The sequence below is a fragment of the Contarinia nasturtii genome, unplaced genomic scaffold, assembly GCF_009176525.2.
Source record: "Contarinia nasturtii isolate CC-2019 unplaced genomic scaffold, AAFC_CNas_1.1 Cnas_scaffold_493, whole genome shotgun sequence".
NCBI classification, from domain to species: Eukaryota; Metazoa; Arthropoda; class Insecta; order Diptera; family Cecidomyiidae; genus Contarinia; species Contarinia nasturtii.
In genome coordinates this window covers 2,925,868-2,941,690 of record NW_022197846.1, presented here as the reverse complement: position 1 = coordinate 2,941,690, position 15,823 = coordinate 2,925,868, and the positions used below count along the sequence as shown (strand labels likewise).

At 32.4% G+C, this 15,823-nt stretch overlaps 1 protein-coding gene across 2 annotated transcripts in view; it reads left to right on the top strand.

Moving 5' to 3' along the window:
* The window catches only part of LOC116339139 (23 kDa integral membrane protein-like), a 15,084-nt gene extending 901 nt beyond the window's left edge, over nt 1-14,183 (top strand). Inside the window, exons 2-6 of one of the 2 annotated variants that reach the window (XM_031764836.1) lie at nt 9,915-10,106; nt 10,503-10,664; nt 10,802-10,996; nt 11,190-11,248; nt 13,697-14,183. In XM_031764836.1, coding sequence (XP_031620696.1) covers nt 9,915-10,106; nt 10,503-10,664; nt 10,802-10,996; nt 11,190-11,248; nt 13,697-13,706 — 618 coding nt within the window. In that variant the 3' untranslated portion in view covers nt 13,707-14,183. Of the gene's footprint in view, nt 1-9,914; nt 10,107-10,502; nt 10,665-10,801; nt 10,997-11,189; nt 11,609-13,696 lie in introns of those variants that run through there. The other variant, XM_031764835.1, reaches the window with a different exon arrangement.
* Nucleotides 14,184-15,823: the final 1,640 nt, after the last annotated feature.

Genomic DNA, 15,823 nt, shown 5'->3' with positions numbered 1-15,823 from the left:
TCTCTCTCTCTCTCTCTCTCTCTCTCTCTCTCTCTCTCTCTCTCTCTCTCTCTCTCTCTCTCTCGTACAATCTTTCATTTTTCTCGATTTATCAATAGTTCAGTGTAATAAATATACAATATTCAGAAGAATGTAATTTCTTGTTACTCGTTGTGGTACAAACTGAACACAATGTTACAACAACAGATATGCAAATAAGGTTGAAATTGCAAGAACGCAAACCTTTACAATTCACGTTTTTGTGGAATTTTGCGAAAATTCGTCAGAAATGACATACAAAATAAAATGTGTAATCATCAATATGAAAAAGAATGTAAGCTTATACAATTTCCACAATTGTTAGTAGAGAGTAGTCGTTGAAAATGATATATTGAAAATGAGATGCTCACAGCATTGTGCCATTTATTCCCGCCTATTCATTTGGAGACAAAAACAAAACAAAAACAACAGCGACGACGTCGACCAAATATACATTCTGTATATACGGTCGTCAAAACATTGCGCGACAATATATCGAAACTGAATTTGTCAATAGTGCGCGACCGATACACACACACACACAAACCAATCTTCATAAATTTTTACTGATTTTTTTTTTTTTTTTTTTCAAATTTCACAATGTTTTCTTCTCATAATTTCCGTAGAAGATTTCTTTCGAATATAATTTCTCGATTTTGTGCATGGTCACATCTCGTTTTAAGCGTGTTCTGTGAAAAAAAGATATGTTTTGATTCAAAACGAAAGAAAAAGCATCAAAACAAAAACACCAATAACAATAATAAACATACAAGAAGATAGAATCAAAATGTAGTAAAACAACAGCAGCAAAATAAGACGAGTCGAATGTGAGATGGAGAAAAGATAGAGAGAAAGAGCTTTCTGTATTTAATGTGCGTGTTTCATACGATAAAAGAAAAAAAAATGTGGAAATTACGTCATTTCCATTGCAATGAATGTTCTTCTAATCTGCCATATTCAGTAATATAACAAGCATAACACCAATACAATGAAATTTGGTGCTACCAGCACTCAGTGCACACAGTGAAAACTAAAGAGTCGATGAAGTCAATGCTGATGCACGAACTGAATTTTTTTACAACAAAAATCATGAAAAAAGCACGCTACCGTGACCAGTATACCACAATGAGGTGCAGTGTACAATCGAAATATACAAATGTTGGTGTGTTCACTTGTGCGTACTGAAAAATATTACATTTTTCGGTATTACTTTCAGAATCAGAACTTAAATTACACATGAATGCGAGGGGAAATATAGCGAAAAAAAAATCGCACCATGAAAAAAAAAACATTGTGCTCCAGTCAATTCGATTTCCCTGAAATGAGATTGAAAATGTACTCGTTAGCACACATTTCTACAAAAAGAAAAATACCATCGTTACATATTTTTACAACATTTTATAGCTTCATGTCTTGCGGCGCACACAATGAATTGTATAGTGCATTGACAGCGTAAATTTTAAGCATTTACATCGTGGTCACCACGCAAACGTAAGCACCGATCTCGGCCGATACATGAACGACGAAAAAAAACATTATTACTTTTTCGGATGTATGTGTGCTCTCTTTGTGAGGCGCGTTTTGTCGACTTGCTTTCATGTGTGATCATTTTTTTTGTTTATATTCTACTTCCTCCGTATGATTTACCTAAAAAAACAGTTGCCATGGAATTATTTCATATGACTCGAACTTTTTTTTATTTCTGGTTCCCCATTATTTCGAAGTGATTCTTCATTCATTTTCCATAAGTTATTCGACTAATTTCGCTTTTTAATGTGCATTCAAAATTCAAAGATAGTTTCAATGCTTCGACGATTTTCAAAGCGGCTCGGTATATCAAGCGTATTTTAGTTCATTTCTTTCATTATTTCTGGCTTTCCAAACAATATGAAGGGGAACTGAAAAAAAAGTGTTCAACAAAATGTTTTGAATGGGAAATACAGCGAATTTATTTCATGCTCGTCGTTCTTACTAAGCTGAGAAAATGATCGAAGACCACAATTAGAATACAATGAAACTGCATGAGAGAAAAAAACAATTATTCGAACGTTTTTTTTTTTCTTTCTTAACTTTGTTTGCACGTTATGTGTCGATGGGGAGTATGCGATTTGCGTTCGGTTTTGAAAATTCATGATTCTGTTGTGTAAAATAGTAGAGATGAGTTGATAGAGAAATACACGTCTTATTAGATGCACGGAATACGGTTAACCGCTTCCCTTTTAATTTTTAGGAAACCAACAAAGCTTACCCAGCCCATTTATATGTTTATAATGTAGTTATAAATATTTGCAATTTGCGTATTAACCGCAATAATATGCATAATGTATATACAGTTGGGGAATAGACACACAAGTGTGATTGGCCCTCAGCAGATTTTGTTTATTGCAAATAATCAGTGCATTCCCACGTTGTTGGTGTATATAATTTTTCGTTGTGTCATTCCCCATTTCTGAATTCAATCATTCTCTCATATGACAAAACAACCAATTTCAGATTCGTCTATCTCTATATCACCATTGGTCTCGTTTTATTCAATAATAAAAATGAAGTAACGTTGACTTCAACTGAATCTCACACACACAGGCGTGCATACACACACACATCATTTTATATGTGGCCAACACCTTAAAATCCATATTTGTTCGTTGAGTTTCGCATTTTGTCTTTTTTTCTGCTTACTGTGTATAATTAATGTAATTTTTTTCTCAGCTGGCTCATACATACTTGCCGTTTTTTGTCTGCTATAGCCGTTATTATTTATCCGGCAAATATACACACTTATATCTTTGTCGACCGCAACTCTGTAAATTAATTACGAGTTACTGTTCGAGATTTTGAATGAAATAAAAAGCAACAACGACAGCAATCACCGCCAAATAAATAAAAAAAAAAAACAAACCAACGACACACCGAAAATGACTTATATGTGTGTTCTCATTTATGTAAAACGACGTCATTTATAACAATACTGTTTTTGAAATGTTTAGATCAGTCCGTGTTCTTTGCTTTGGATTTTTCTCTATTTCGCTGAATCAATTTGCAGGCGTAATATATGCGATTTCCAAATAGAAAAATAAAACCCAAACAATTTGAATAGCCATTAAAAATGAGCGTATACACATTCTTAGTGTGTCAGCATTCTTCGTGACTCGATCAATGATGATCAGGCACAAAAACAAAAATGAAGTCGTCGTATTATTTTTTATTGCCCATTTGGCATGGTGCGACCGAAACATATTTCGATTAACTTGTTGATATACAAGATTTTTCTGAATTGAAAACCGACCAGACTTGCATTCTCAAACGATAATGAATCGTGCATATTGGATGTGTGTGTGGATGTGGAACCGTATTTACTTTCGTTTAGGGCCAAACGAGAGGCCAAATTTATTAAAACTAAATTCCATTTCTTGCCAACTTTATTACTATAAAACTGTGATATTTGTACATTACATTACATTACATTACGGATAAAAAGTTTCAGAACGATATTTTACGGTACATAACACACATCGTTCAACAATTTCATAGATGAGTATTTGCCACACATGTTAAAGATGATAGAATTTCTACTGAAAAAAAAACTCAAATGCAAAACGTAATGCATGAGAGCTTTCTCATACAAAGCTTGAATCGACTGGGGAAATTAACGAAAAACGATGTCAAATCAAATTAATTAAGGTTTCTGTTGATTATCCATTCAATAGATTAAATATATAGTAAACATGACAATATCCCCTGTTGTTTCGCAATTCGAAAAACTGCTACACGTTTGTTCCGTCATTCACGTGCGTGTTCGTTCATGCTCATTATCAGTACATTTGTATATGTATAAAATGTTTATTTAATGTGACACCATCCGATGGATATACACGCCAAAATGATTGTTTGACATTCGGCACTATTAGAATAATAAAGGTGTTTTTACAGCCTTGTACGAATATTTTCAAATTTTGAGTCATAATAGACTTTTTTGGTAGTCAGAGACGTCACATTGTAAATTCATTGTTGTCACATTTTTTTTTGGGAAATGAAAAAAATGTTGTTTGAGGAAGATAAATTGAATAAAATCAAATGGATTGTTTAATTAAATAAAGAAATTCCCGAATTTTTTTTTTCTCTACTTCGATTGTAACTTAAGGCCATTAGTTTTAGATCTCGGTGCGACTGACCACCTGTTTAATATCGAAAATCAAATAAAAGTATAAGCACTCACACAAAAAAAATTGCACGCACAAAAACAAAAGTCCAAAATGTCATTTGCAATTGACTTTAAGTTGAATCAATTTTCAACAACTTTCGAAACCATCTAATAAATACGTAATAAATTTATTTCCACTAAATTACACTTTCACCGGTTCAATCGTACATACAAACAAGCAATACAAATGTGCACGTTTTATGGCATTTCATTAGGCGCTAAATTAATGATGACAATTTGAGCGAAACAACTCGAAATGTCTCATTATTTGTCATACCAAATCGTAAAAGTCAATTTGTCGATTTCCTCCAAACGAAATATTGTCGAAGAAAATAAAATTCAGTGATAAAATTGTGTGATTTATAGTTTGGAGAAATCATACCCAGTATAATTTTGTTCGTTTTTTAATTAAAAAAAAAAAAAATCAATTACAATGTGTAGCGTGTGGCAATCGATTAAATACTTTTTTTGTAAACATGCTAGTCGTATCCATATTTCAGATTGCATTTTGAATATAAAAAGGAAAAGATTCAAAACCGCATAAAGTTGGTGATTAATTGCTTACCAAACAATATGATTTGGACAGGTGTCGATTTGAAATTTGAACACAAAATATTCGGGTTTTTTGTTGTGCGACATCTCGTATTATATTTTCTTATTTGTTTTGGTTGTATTTGACTGGAAATGGCTCAGTTTCTTATCAAATATCATACACGCTATACAAATTATGCTATTATCGATGGTGCGACGTGGTGTACATATGAGTGTCGTGTTATTTATTCTCATACAATTTTAATGCTGAGCACATCCAAAGTGCATGCGTCGCAGCAGTGGCACTGGCCGCAGCTTATCGAAAGTAAAAAAAAATCAACTTAATCAACTATTGATCTGGTGCAAATATAGTAGGTGATTATGTTTACAACTTAAAATCGAATACGAAGCATTTACACAATTTGTTTACAACACTTTCAATTTCAACACACACGTCCACATCAAAATAACAAAACAAAAAACCGAAACATTATAATAGATAAAGAGGCTTACGTACGCAAGCTGACTTTTCCGCATGGAACCGAAATTTTGGGAATAAACTGAAATTATGGTCTATGTATGGTTGCAGTGACTTAAATTACCATGAAAACTTGTGAATATTATTTTCTTATCAGCGTTCAAATCGAAAGAATATCATTTTAAGGCATTTTTCTCATAAGTGCCTCTTCAGAGTCCAAATTTTACACCGATCAATCAATGGCGTTGAAAATGTGACCAGATCTATTCCTCGTAGTGCCCAATCATCCCGTGAAGTCAGATTTTGAATTTCATGTCTGAGCACGAAATCATCGTGTCACCAAAATGGTTGAAAAATGATCAAAAAATGTATGTATGTGGGACTGTGGGTACTCCATTCGGACAAAAAAAAATTACACCGGTCAACAGATATTGCTCAAAAACTAATCAGCACGTCTCCTAGTGGTCCCAAATCATCCTGAAAAGTCAGAATTTGAATTGAGTTTTTGGAAGAAGATTTATCGAGTTAACAAATTTTGGCAACACGCCACAGGACACAGGACACATCACACACAGCGACGCACAATAATACCCCAAAATCATCTCCAATCGTGTTTTCTACATTAAATATACATAGATAACATATTTTGGGGTGACTTTAATTTTTTGATCTAATACAATACCTTTCCTACACTAGGTGTGCGGAAAAGTAAAATATAGATAACGTTCAGCCGTCAAGTGACCACACAAATAATCTTGCCAGCTTGCCAATATTGAATTTCGTTTTGGTGTAAAAATAAAGATAACATGTGTGGCGGCGGCCGACTAACATGCAAATACGTAATGTTGATTTGGTATGCGTGTTTCGTTTGGTTTCCAAATATGTCTTGTATTTTTCGTGAAAATTCTACTTTTATCTCGAATTTGAATCGCCAATCAAGAATGCGCCTTTTTATCGCATGAATTTGTTTTCAATTGCATTCATTGTTATCTGTTTTCGTTTTTCGAGGCGTGCTTTGCTGTGTATATGTTTATAATCTATTTTTAATACCTGGATGACATTTTTTTTGCATTTGTGATTATATTCACACAGAATCGGGTTTTTTCGTTATGCGTTTTTGCGATGAGAAAATGACAGTATTTTCTGTTTTTTTTTTCTGAAGAAATGACGTGATGTGATATAAAATACCACTTAATGCGCAAACATAACTAATTGATTTTGGATTTCAATGAGTGTATATGCTCAGGCCGCGGCCGACACCATGCACGCATATTGTTATTAAAATAATTTTATCTTCTTTTATTCTGTGAAATTGTCACATTATTTTGCACCGCAAAAAAACGTGGAAAAATTTTAATTTCCAAAGTGTATACATTTTGTCAAATGAGATATGATTTCAACATTTGATAAATGTTGATACAGAAACACATTTCGTGACGAAATGCAATGATTTGTGTGTTTGTGTGCCTTTTTCGCTTTCGAAATCAAAGCAACGTACAATTAGTGTAGGATCTGTCACACATATGCACGCACACAATGAAAAATGAGCATGTATTCGAAATGATACATATTGCATGAATTAATTGTGTAAGTTCATAGTGGAGATAGAGAGCGAGCGAGCGAGAGAACGAGAGCGAAATAGTGAGTGAAAGTGAGAGGTAGAATAATGTCGTCTCTTTATTCAGGGTCACAAGCAATATTTAACCATTACGGCATGTGAGTCACGTTACCTATGTACATGGTTATCCTTCCATGCGATTCGATTCTGTCGTTAAAGTACATTCCCATTTTGAGAAAACAAGAAAACACCGAGCACACAGCAAGAATGCAAAAAGAAACCGTTTTTATATCTATTCATAGCGAATACCATTGCCACATAGTAAAATCGGTGTTTGCAATCTATTTGAGAGTCGATCTCTTATATGTACCATACAGTAGTTGCGTTTGAAAGATTTAGACATGGATAATCGATTTTTATTGCATATTGAATGCACTTTTCACTACACCACAACTCGTATTGATTTTATGTGTGGTATGCTTTCGATCGAACTGTGCAAATGACATTTTCACAATTAAGTGTGTGTGTGTGTGTGTGATTCGAGAGATACACTTGGTTAAATAATTAATCTTGAATTTATTTTATTTTTCTGAAGAGGTGAGCGATCGATCGATTTAAGCCATGTAAATGGTGAGAAAATGGCTTAATTTAAATTCACGGTTCTCAGATTTGAAATCAACAAATAAAAAAAGTCACAAAATATGATTTGAAGCTAGATTTGAAATGTCGTATGTTTCCAATCTAATGATTTGAACATTTTAATTTGAGACACTTCAAATCAATTTATTTGACTGTCGTTTTTTTTTTGAAAATTTTCAAACCAAATCAATTGATTCGTTTTGTGATTTCGATTTAAAACCCCATTTTATGAACCCTGCTTAAATCACACTTGATTGTCAAAAATGACGTGTTTCTAATTTTAGATGCGTCTGAAAAAGTCATTTAAAATAATTGATTTAAACATATCAAATCAAATATGCGACAGAAGAGCGCATAGAATTTGACTCAATTTTATAATGAGAAGTTGACAAATAGAAACGATTCCGGTCATAAAACGTCATACTCATAATATGACTCAATAAAGTGATTTAAAACAGTTCAATAGATTATTTATTTTTATCGATCAATTGACTGAATGGATGTCATATAAATTTATTGAGCCTGCCAGCAAATCACAACACACGCTTAGCATATATTAACGATGGCAAACACAACAGACCAATTGATGTATCACAATGGTCACAATATCAAAATGCCAAAGAAAATGTTTGTTTTATCCGTTGGATTGTTTATGCATTTTATTAGGTGAAACCGATAAATGTCTCCTCAATCCGACAATACAAACAATGAATAATTTCACAATTTCCACTACATTTTATTTAGCGTCACACAGTTAATGTGAAAAATACAATACAACCGTCCGTCTTTTGCTTCGAAAAGGACTCATTCATGGTATATACCATAACGCTTTTGAATGTAAAATCCAATATGACCTAAAATCCAATTGGAAACCATGTTAATTATGATTTTTCTATGTGCCAAAGCAAAACCCGGGATTCAAAACAAAAGTTAAATAAAATTATAAACTGTATAACAAAATCCAGGTCGTTTTCGATTCACTATAAAATCCAAGAAGTATGCGCGCTCTCAACATGATATCAAAAAACGGAATTTAAGGGGGAAAATAATTGTTTCATATGCATGGTTGTGTGTTCGGCCTGTGCAAAATAAAAGCGTACCATTTTGCATGAAAGAAGCCATCGGTCTTTTTTTTTTTTGGAATAGTTTCATTGTTTTGTGAAGTCAGTAGCTGACTAGCAAGTTGATTGCTGGTTATTGAATGCTGTCCGCCGACATCATTATTTGCTTAAACCTTTTGAAAAAATGTATACAGAATGAGTGTGTGTGTATGATGAGAGAATCGCCGAAGAAAAAAAAATGTAAGCAGCAGTAGCAGTGGCATTTTAAGCAATAAACAATGAGCCCGCTTTTTTTTCTGTTTTGTCTTTTCATTTCTCGAACACTTTCTATTTTGATGCCTGAGCGTGTGCGTTCAATCATTTATTCTTGTTCATCTAAGCAAAACGACTTCCAAAAATACTAATAAGCGACACACAGCAGCTCTTTTCTGCCGAAGACTGAAGAAGAGAAATAACAACACATAACCGAATCAGAATGTACTCGGACTAATGTGCAATGTACGTAGATCAGACACAAAGGCCCGAGACAGAGATAGAGAGAAAACTTTAAATAATGATCACGAACACATGCATACTTTTGTATACGATGGGTCGATGATTATTATTGGTTTTGTTGTTTTAACTCGACTTCTTTTCTGGTTTTAGTTATATGCTTATTGTATATGTTCACGATGCGGTGCACCAAAGCACTCACACAATCACTCGTGCTCCACATATATCAGCATTTTTATTTATATACCGCTATCTATCTAAACGAGAAGCACAGCAAATTGCATATGAGTTTTTTCGCATTTTTTTTTTTTGTTTTTCATTCATCATCAACATTATACTTTCTTCGATTGAACATACAAACATGATGACATAATATCCATTTCATGAGTGGAGATAACATTTTCTATTTCACAGCGCCATTTAGTTTGTTCCAAATAAAAACAAACAATTTTTCGCTCATATCGCTCATTCAACAAAATCTCCCATTCAAAGACAAATATTTACTCTCTTTTTATTTCGAAACGTAGATCCATTGTTTGATTATTGTCAGCGTGTTTCATTTTTTTCTTTGCATTTTTTCACCATTGAATGATTGTTTTTGTTTTGGCAAGGTTAAAATTAAATGAAATCAACAAGAGATCGAGCAACAAAATACAATCGATATCAATCACTTTCACCTTTTTGAGCCGAAGATTTTCTTTTTTTGCGCTTATGCACCCAATAACTGGAATACACCGTGCCATAAAAATGCACGAAACAAAAGTACAACAAACTTGAATCCATTCAGAATAAAGTGTTTTGTTTTTTTTATTACTCGAGGCTTCTGAACGTTGAAAGCCATTCAATTAAATCAAATTGTTTTCGTAGTAAAACAAAAAAAAAAAATATGTATGTATTTTTATGTTATAAATGATTTATGTTTTATCTTGATTTCAGTTATGCGGCATCGCTCTGATAGCTGCTGGCGTTGGAACGCTGTTGAAATATGAAGACGTTTTGGATGCATTCAAAGATATGAATGTCAATACGGTGCCAGTCGTATTCATTATTATTGGTGCGGCTATATTTTTGGTAGCCTTCTTTGGATGCTGTGGCGCCATATTCGAGTCTGAATGCATGATTTTGACGGTAAGTAAATGCACACACATACGGGAACCATAGTGAAACCACTAGCGCGTACATTCATCCGACATAAATCGGTCATATGCATTTTCCACGTACACAACTGATTTTTCTTTTGCTAAAAAATGTATATGAGGAAAATCGATATGGAAAAAACTATAAACATGCCAAGTGTATGCGTAAAATTTGTTTGTAAACAAAATATATATAGAACGTACGCACCGTACCCGCACAGATTGATGACGACAGACAGAAAAATCAATCGGCGTTCTATCGATTGGTCTGGAATACGACTTGTGTAAAATCATCAATTTATGAATTGTCTATTATGTGTTTTCCGTGGTCTTTGTATATTGATTCGTTCTGATTTTTTTTTAAATGGTGTGTATGACCTATTTTCAGTATGCGGTGCTCCTGTTCCTTTTGCTAGTCGCTCAAATTGTTGTCGGCGTTTTGGTGTTCACAAACAAACGTGAAGTACAACGTTTATCCGAAAGAATATTGAACAATTTATGGCGTGATCGATTAAATCATCGTGCATTCTGGGACACAATTCAACAAGGAGTAAGTTAAAAACTTTTTCCCTAGGAAATCGATGCTGAGACGACGGATCTTCTTTTATCGGTCAATCGATTTGGTTGAACTAGTTTGTCAGAATTTGTTCGGAAATTTAAACGGATGTTTTGTCGATTTAATTTCAGCTTAAATGTTGCGGTCTTCACAATCCATCTGAATGGATTCCAAATACACCATCATCATGTTGTGAACCCAATCTTATTGAGTGTTTGGCTTTGGCAAATGCATATCCACAAGGATGTGCCGAATCACTTCACGATTTGATTAACGATGGATCGACATTGTTCGGAAGTACAGCAATCGGTGTTGCCGTAGTTGAGGTAAATAACAATGTCTTTCATTCATTACATTATATGAATGGGTAACTGTCTCTCCTCTCAGTTATGAAAATTAGTCCAGGAGAGAGTATCCATTCATATAGATTTACATTTTTAAAATGCTTTGTCATTTGATTTTATTAATATGATTTGTGTTTCTCTTTTATTTTCTCTCTTAAAATCGTCTACTTCACAGCTGGTCGGCTTTATCTTTGCCTGCTGTCTAAGCAATCACATTCGCAACTACAAAAGAAGGTTGGCATACTAAATCTATTGCACACACAAAAACACACAATGAGTAGATAAATAAAAAAAAAACATATCAAATTCAAAAAAAAAAAAAAAAAACTTTTTCTACATTTTGACCACATACATTTTTATTTAGTAAACATACATATAGGAATCTCGTTCATTTAACCATTAACGATTGAATTTTTGTTATGTTATTGACTGTACTCCAAATTGCCACTCACATATACACTTACCGTTTGTTTATGCTACACACACATAATACACTTTCTCAATTCTAACTTTTATGCTAATTAACAAAAAAAAAAAAAAATACTTGAAATCGAATCAAGAATCGAAACAATATTGCATTAGTAAAAATTATATGTTTTGAATAACTGCTCGAAATAAAAAAAAATTTATATATAAAATATTGTATGTCATAGATTGTTCCCTTCGTTTGTATTTTGTATTCATTATCTAAGAGTATTTTTAAAAAAATATACGAAAATGAAACATTTTCCGTTGGTTTGTTGATTTGTTGTTCCGTATTTTTCCTACAAATGAAGAAAAATATGAAAAATATAAACATAAACTGACAAAATTCAACATTTCGAATAAAATGCATTCACTTTTGTCTCATAAATTATGCTTTTGGTGCTTTTATCAGTCTCTTTTCCCAGTTAAATATTGAAAAACAAATAAATTTTTGTCTCTGGCTTTGGATTCGTTTGTAATAAGCGAATGCAGTATTACCCCAAAAGTTATATAATTAGATAGTTTTGATGCTTGTTTGCTCGAACACCCCAAATTTACAGAGAAAATGAACAAATATTTTTTTTACTACTAAATTACTTGTAAGCATGTAAACTGTATATTTGTATGGTAAATCAGTAGAAATAAACAAAAAATTATATTATATTCCCGTATGCAGCATGTCAACTTTCTAATGCGCAAATCGAAATGCATGAATTTGGTGTTGATTCCTTTGGTTTATCATATTTTTTTTTAACTTTCTACGCCAGTTGTGCGGGTTTAGTTGCAGAAGAATCAAATGCTTTGGGTTATTAATAGAAAAATCAATTTCGAATTGATTTGCTTTTGGGTTGCATCGAACAAAAGGATTAAAAAAAAGATGGTATAAAAATAGGTGTTTCAATTGTCTGTAATTAACGCATCTACCACAAATGTGATCTATGACATCGTTTCATTGACTGTTGAATTTGAATACTTAATGTGTCATACTATCCCCCCTTCTTCTCGCTGCATATAGACTTGCAGAAAAATACAGTGAGAACCTAGTACGCTCTGTTCATGTACTTCTAATATAACCAATACCAAAATAAAACAGATGAGTGACTAAATCGAGACACGAAATAAAAACGTTGCATTTCATGTCACTTAAAATAACGATCTTGTTTACTTGGTTATCTTGTTTTCTGGATTTTGCGCAATATGATAAAAATAAAACGCCGTTCATTCTGCTGAACAAATATAATGGGATGCATTGTGTGTGTGCAAAAAATATTAGAACGATACAATTTTTGCTTCAATTCGGTCAGGAAGAGGAGTGTGCAAGTGAAGGTCATGCCAGGTCACCTAATGTCTTGGTGACCGACCATATTTTTCATTTACACACCGAAATCGACGAAGCATTAAATACAGATGCAAGGCCTGAACCGCATAATATCGTCCAATTAAACTAATGCGCATAATGATAACGACCACGACCAACTGAAATTGATTTAAGTTTTTTTTTAAATAAATGCAAGCACATGATGTATTGTGGGCGTATTGGACGCGACATTTCATTAAATGTATCATTTCCAGTTTGACTTATTTTTAAACGTCTTCTCTTTGCTCAAAATGACAATGAAACCAAATGGCAAGTGCATCAGTATTCATTCTAATGAAATCTACTTTAATTGTATATACATTGGAAAGCACAAATATCATCATCACGAAGACTGCGTTAAGGGGAAGCGAGAGAGTGAGAGCAATCAGAGCAATTTGTGATGCTATTTCGACTATGACTCACACAAATTCTTCGAGAGAGAAAAAAAAAAGCAATAAAACGGCACATTGTTGTTGTTGTTACAAATAATTTGTTTAAGAGTGCATACGATTAATTAGGAAGTGCGTTTCGTATCTCTTAGCATTCACTTCAACAATATATATATTGTGTTCATTAATTTATAGCTAGATTAACCTTTGTCAATAAAAATAAATAAGCAACAACAAAAAAAAATCCACCCGAAGACTGTTTATGATTGATTCATTTGGCATCGAATGTATATGTATAATTTTTCATTATTTAGTGTTTGCTGCATGTATACCATCATCTCATCATACAACAATCTCGAAATTCAATGTTGTGGTTTCTATGTTTTATACGACGAATTATGATGATTTATTTACCGAAAACAATGAATACCAATATTTCAATATTAATCACAATTTTTTATATTTTTACAGATATATGTAAGTCAATTATGTAAAAATAATTGAAAAAAACACAACGCAAACGAATTAATAAAAAATATAACACAAACACATACACACACAAGCTGAAATTACATACAAACGAAAAAAATCATAGATTTTACTTTTGTAAAATTCTTTGCGCAAACAATTCAATGAAACAAAACAAAAATCCAACAACAACAAGTATGTAATAATATTCAAATATATCTGTACTGTGTAGTTTAAAGCACAAAACTTAAAGCAACAAATGTTCGCAAATGAATTCAGGAATAAACAATAAAAAAAAGAGCGGATTTGTAATGTAATGTGATGTTATGCGCATAATATCCAATGTGTTCTCATCTATGACAACAACAAGAAACAACCACAAAAAAATTAAGATTGTAAATTTCTTTTAACCATACCAAATTTCATCAATAGAAATTATTTGGATCTAGTAAGTGTAGAAATATGAACAATAAAAATCAAACAAAAAATACGGCGAATATTGGAATTTTTTTTGTCCAACATTTGAATTAGCCAAGTATAGATTTTTAAAACTGGTTCTTTAATTCAACATAAAAAAAACAACAACCATAAAGTTTGTTATCATTGTTTCAGTAAATAAGTTTCGAATAATACGAAGAAAAAAAATTGGTTTATCAAGTCTGAGTTTCTCCATGAAGCCAACTTTTGAATTAGTTATGAAAAATCAAAAATCATTTCTTTTTTTGCACCCAATTAGTATTTCTTACTTCTTTTATTGAGACGACGAATGAAAAGAGAAAAAAAAAAGATTATTTTTTATATGTACCTCGAAAAAAAAGAAATATTTGGTTTATGCAACATTTAAATTGGCCAAAAGAATAGTGGACCCTCTTTTTTAGACAAAGCAATCTCTTGATATGACCATTATCATATTAATCTCAATACGAATTCATTACAAACATAGTGCTTTTTTGTTTGTTTCATTTTCTCTCGAATTTATTGAGTGTTTTTATGACATAGGTATATGATATTTAAATTTCTAAAATATATTTTGAATGTTAATATTAAATGTATTTTTCTTCACTAATAAAAAATAAACATTGACAAAATTACCGAAAATTTTCTTTTCATTTTCTCTCAAATGAAGAAAAAAAAATCGTGTCGCAGCGATAATTTTATTATTTGGGAGCATAGAGCACTAGGTTTTTGGTTTAAATGCGGTGTACATAACTTTTGATTCTATTTGCGAAATTTTCATTGCTGTGATAGTACTGTGTGTGAATATTTCTGTTCACAAGATAATAGACCGTGTTACAGTGCTTATCAGTCAGGGTCAGAAAATATTTATTTCGTGGATGAACGTATTATTCTTTGTAAATTTATTTTCAGTTCAGTTTTGGTATTTGTTCAGCTAAGTGTGCACAAAACTACTGACATCTGACTCACTGTCAGTGTTTTCATTAAAATTACATTTAAATTGAAAATCGCTGTTGAGATTCGATTCCTAATTACAATATTCGCTACCACACAATCGATATCGAATTTATGGGGATGGTTTAAACCAAAAGAAGTCCCGTACGGCTGTCATAATGGTTTTTGTTGGAAAGGAAGGGTATTATGCACCTTGCAATTCGAAATGGGATTGCAAATATTACTATATTTGTGGTGATGATATTGTGTATGATAGGATGCCTTCTTCGTATCCTTAAAGTGTTAATATTCAATGATTGATTTGTTAAAAAACTAATCATTTAAAATGTAAAAATCTGAACTCTAAAAATGCATCTGTAATGAAAAACGTATTGTTTATTTTTTTTTGATATTTGTAAATTTTCCGTTCATTTTTGCTAATTGATATTCAGTTAACTGTGCACAAAATTACTGACCTCAGATTCACTCAGAATATTCAATAAGAATCGCTGTTGGGCTTCTATTTGTAATTACATTTTTTACTACAACACAATCGTTAGCGCTTCGGAATTTTTTTTAAACCAAACAAATACGATTACGGCTGTCATAATGGTTTTTGCTGGAAACATAAACCAGTTCCCATTTTAGAGAATTTGTCTACAACTTGGTGCTATACATGGCTGCAGTCCGTGGAAAATTCGGAACTTATGCACCTTGCAGTCGGAAAAAGGAATACAAACC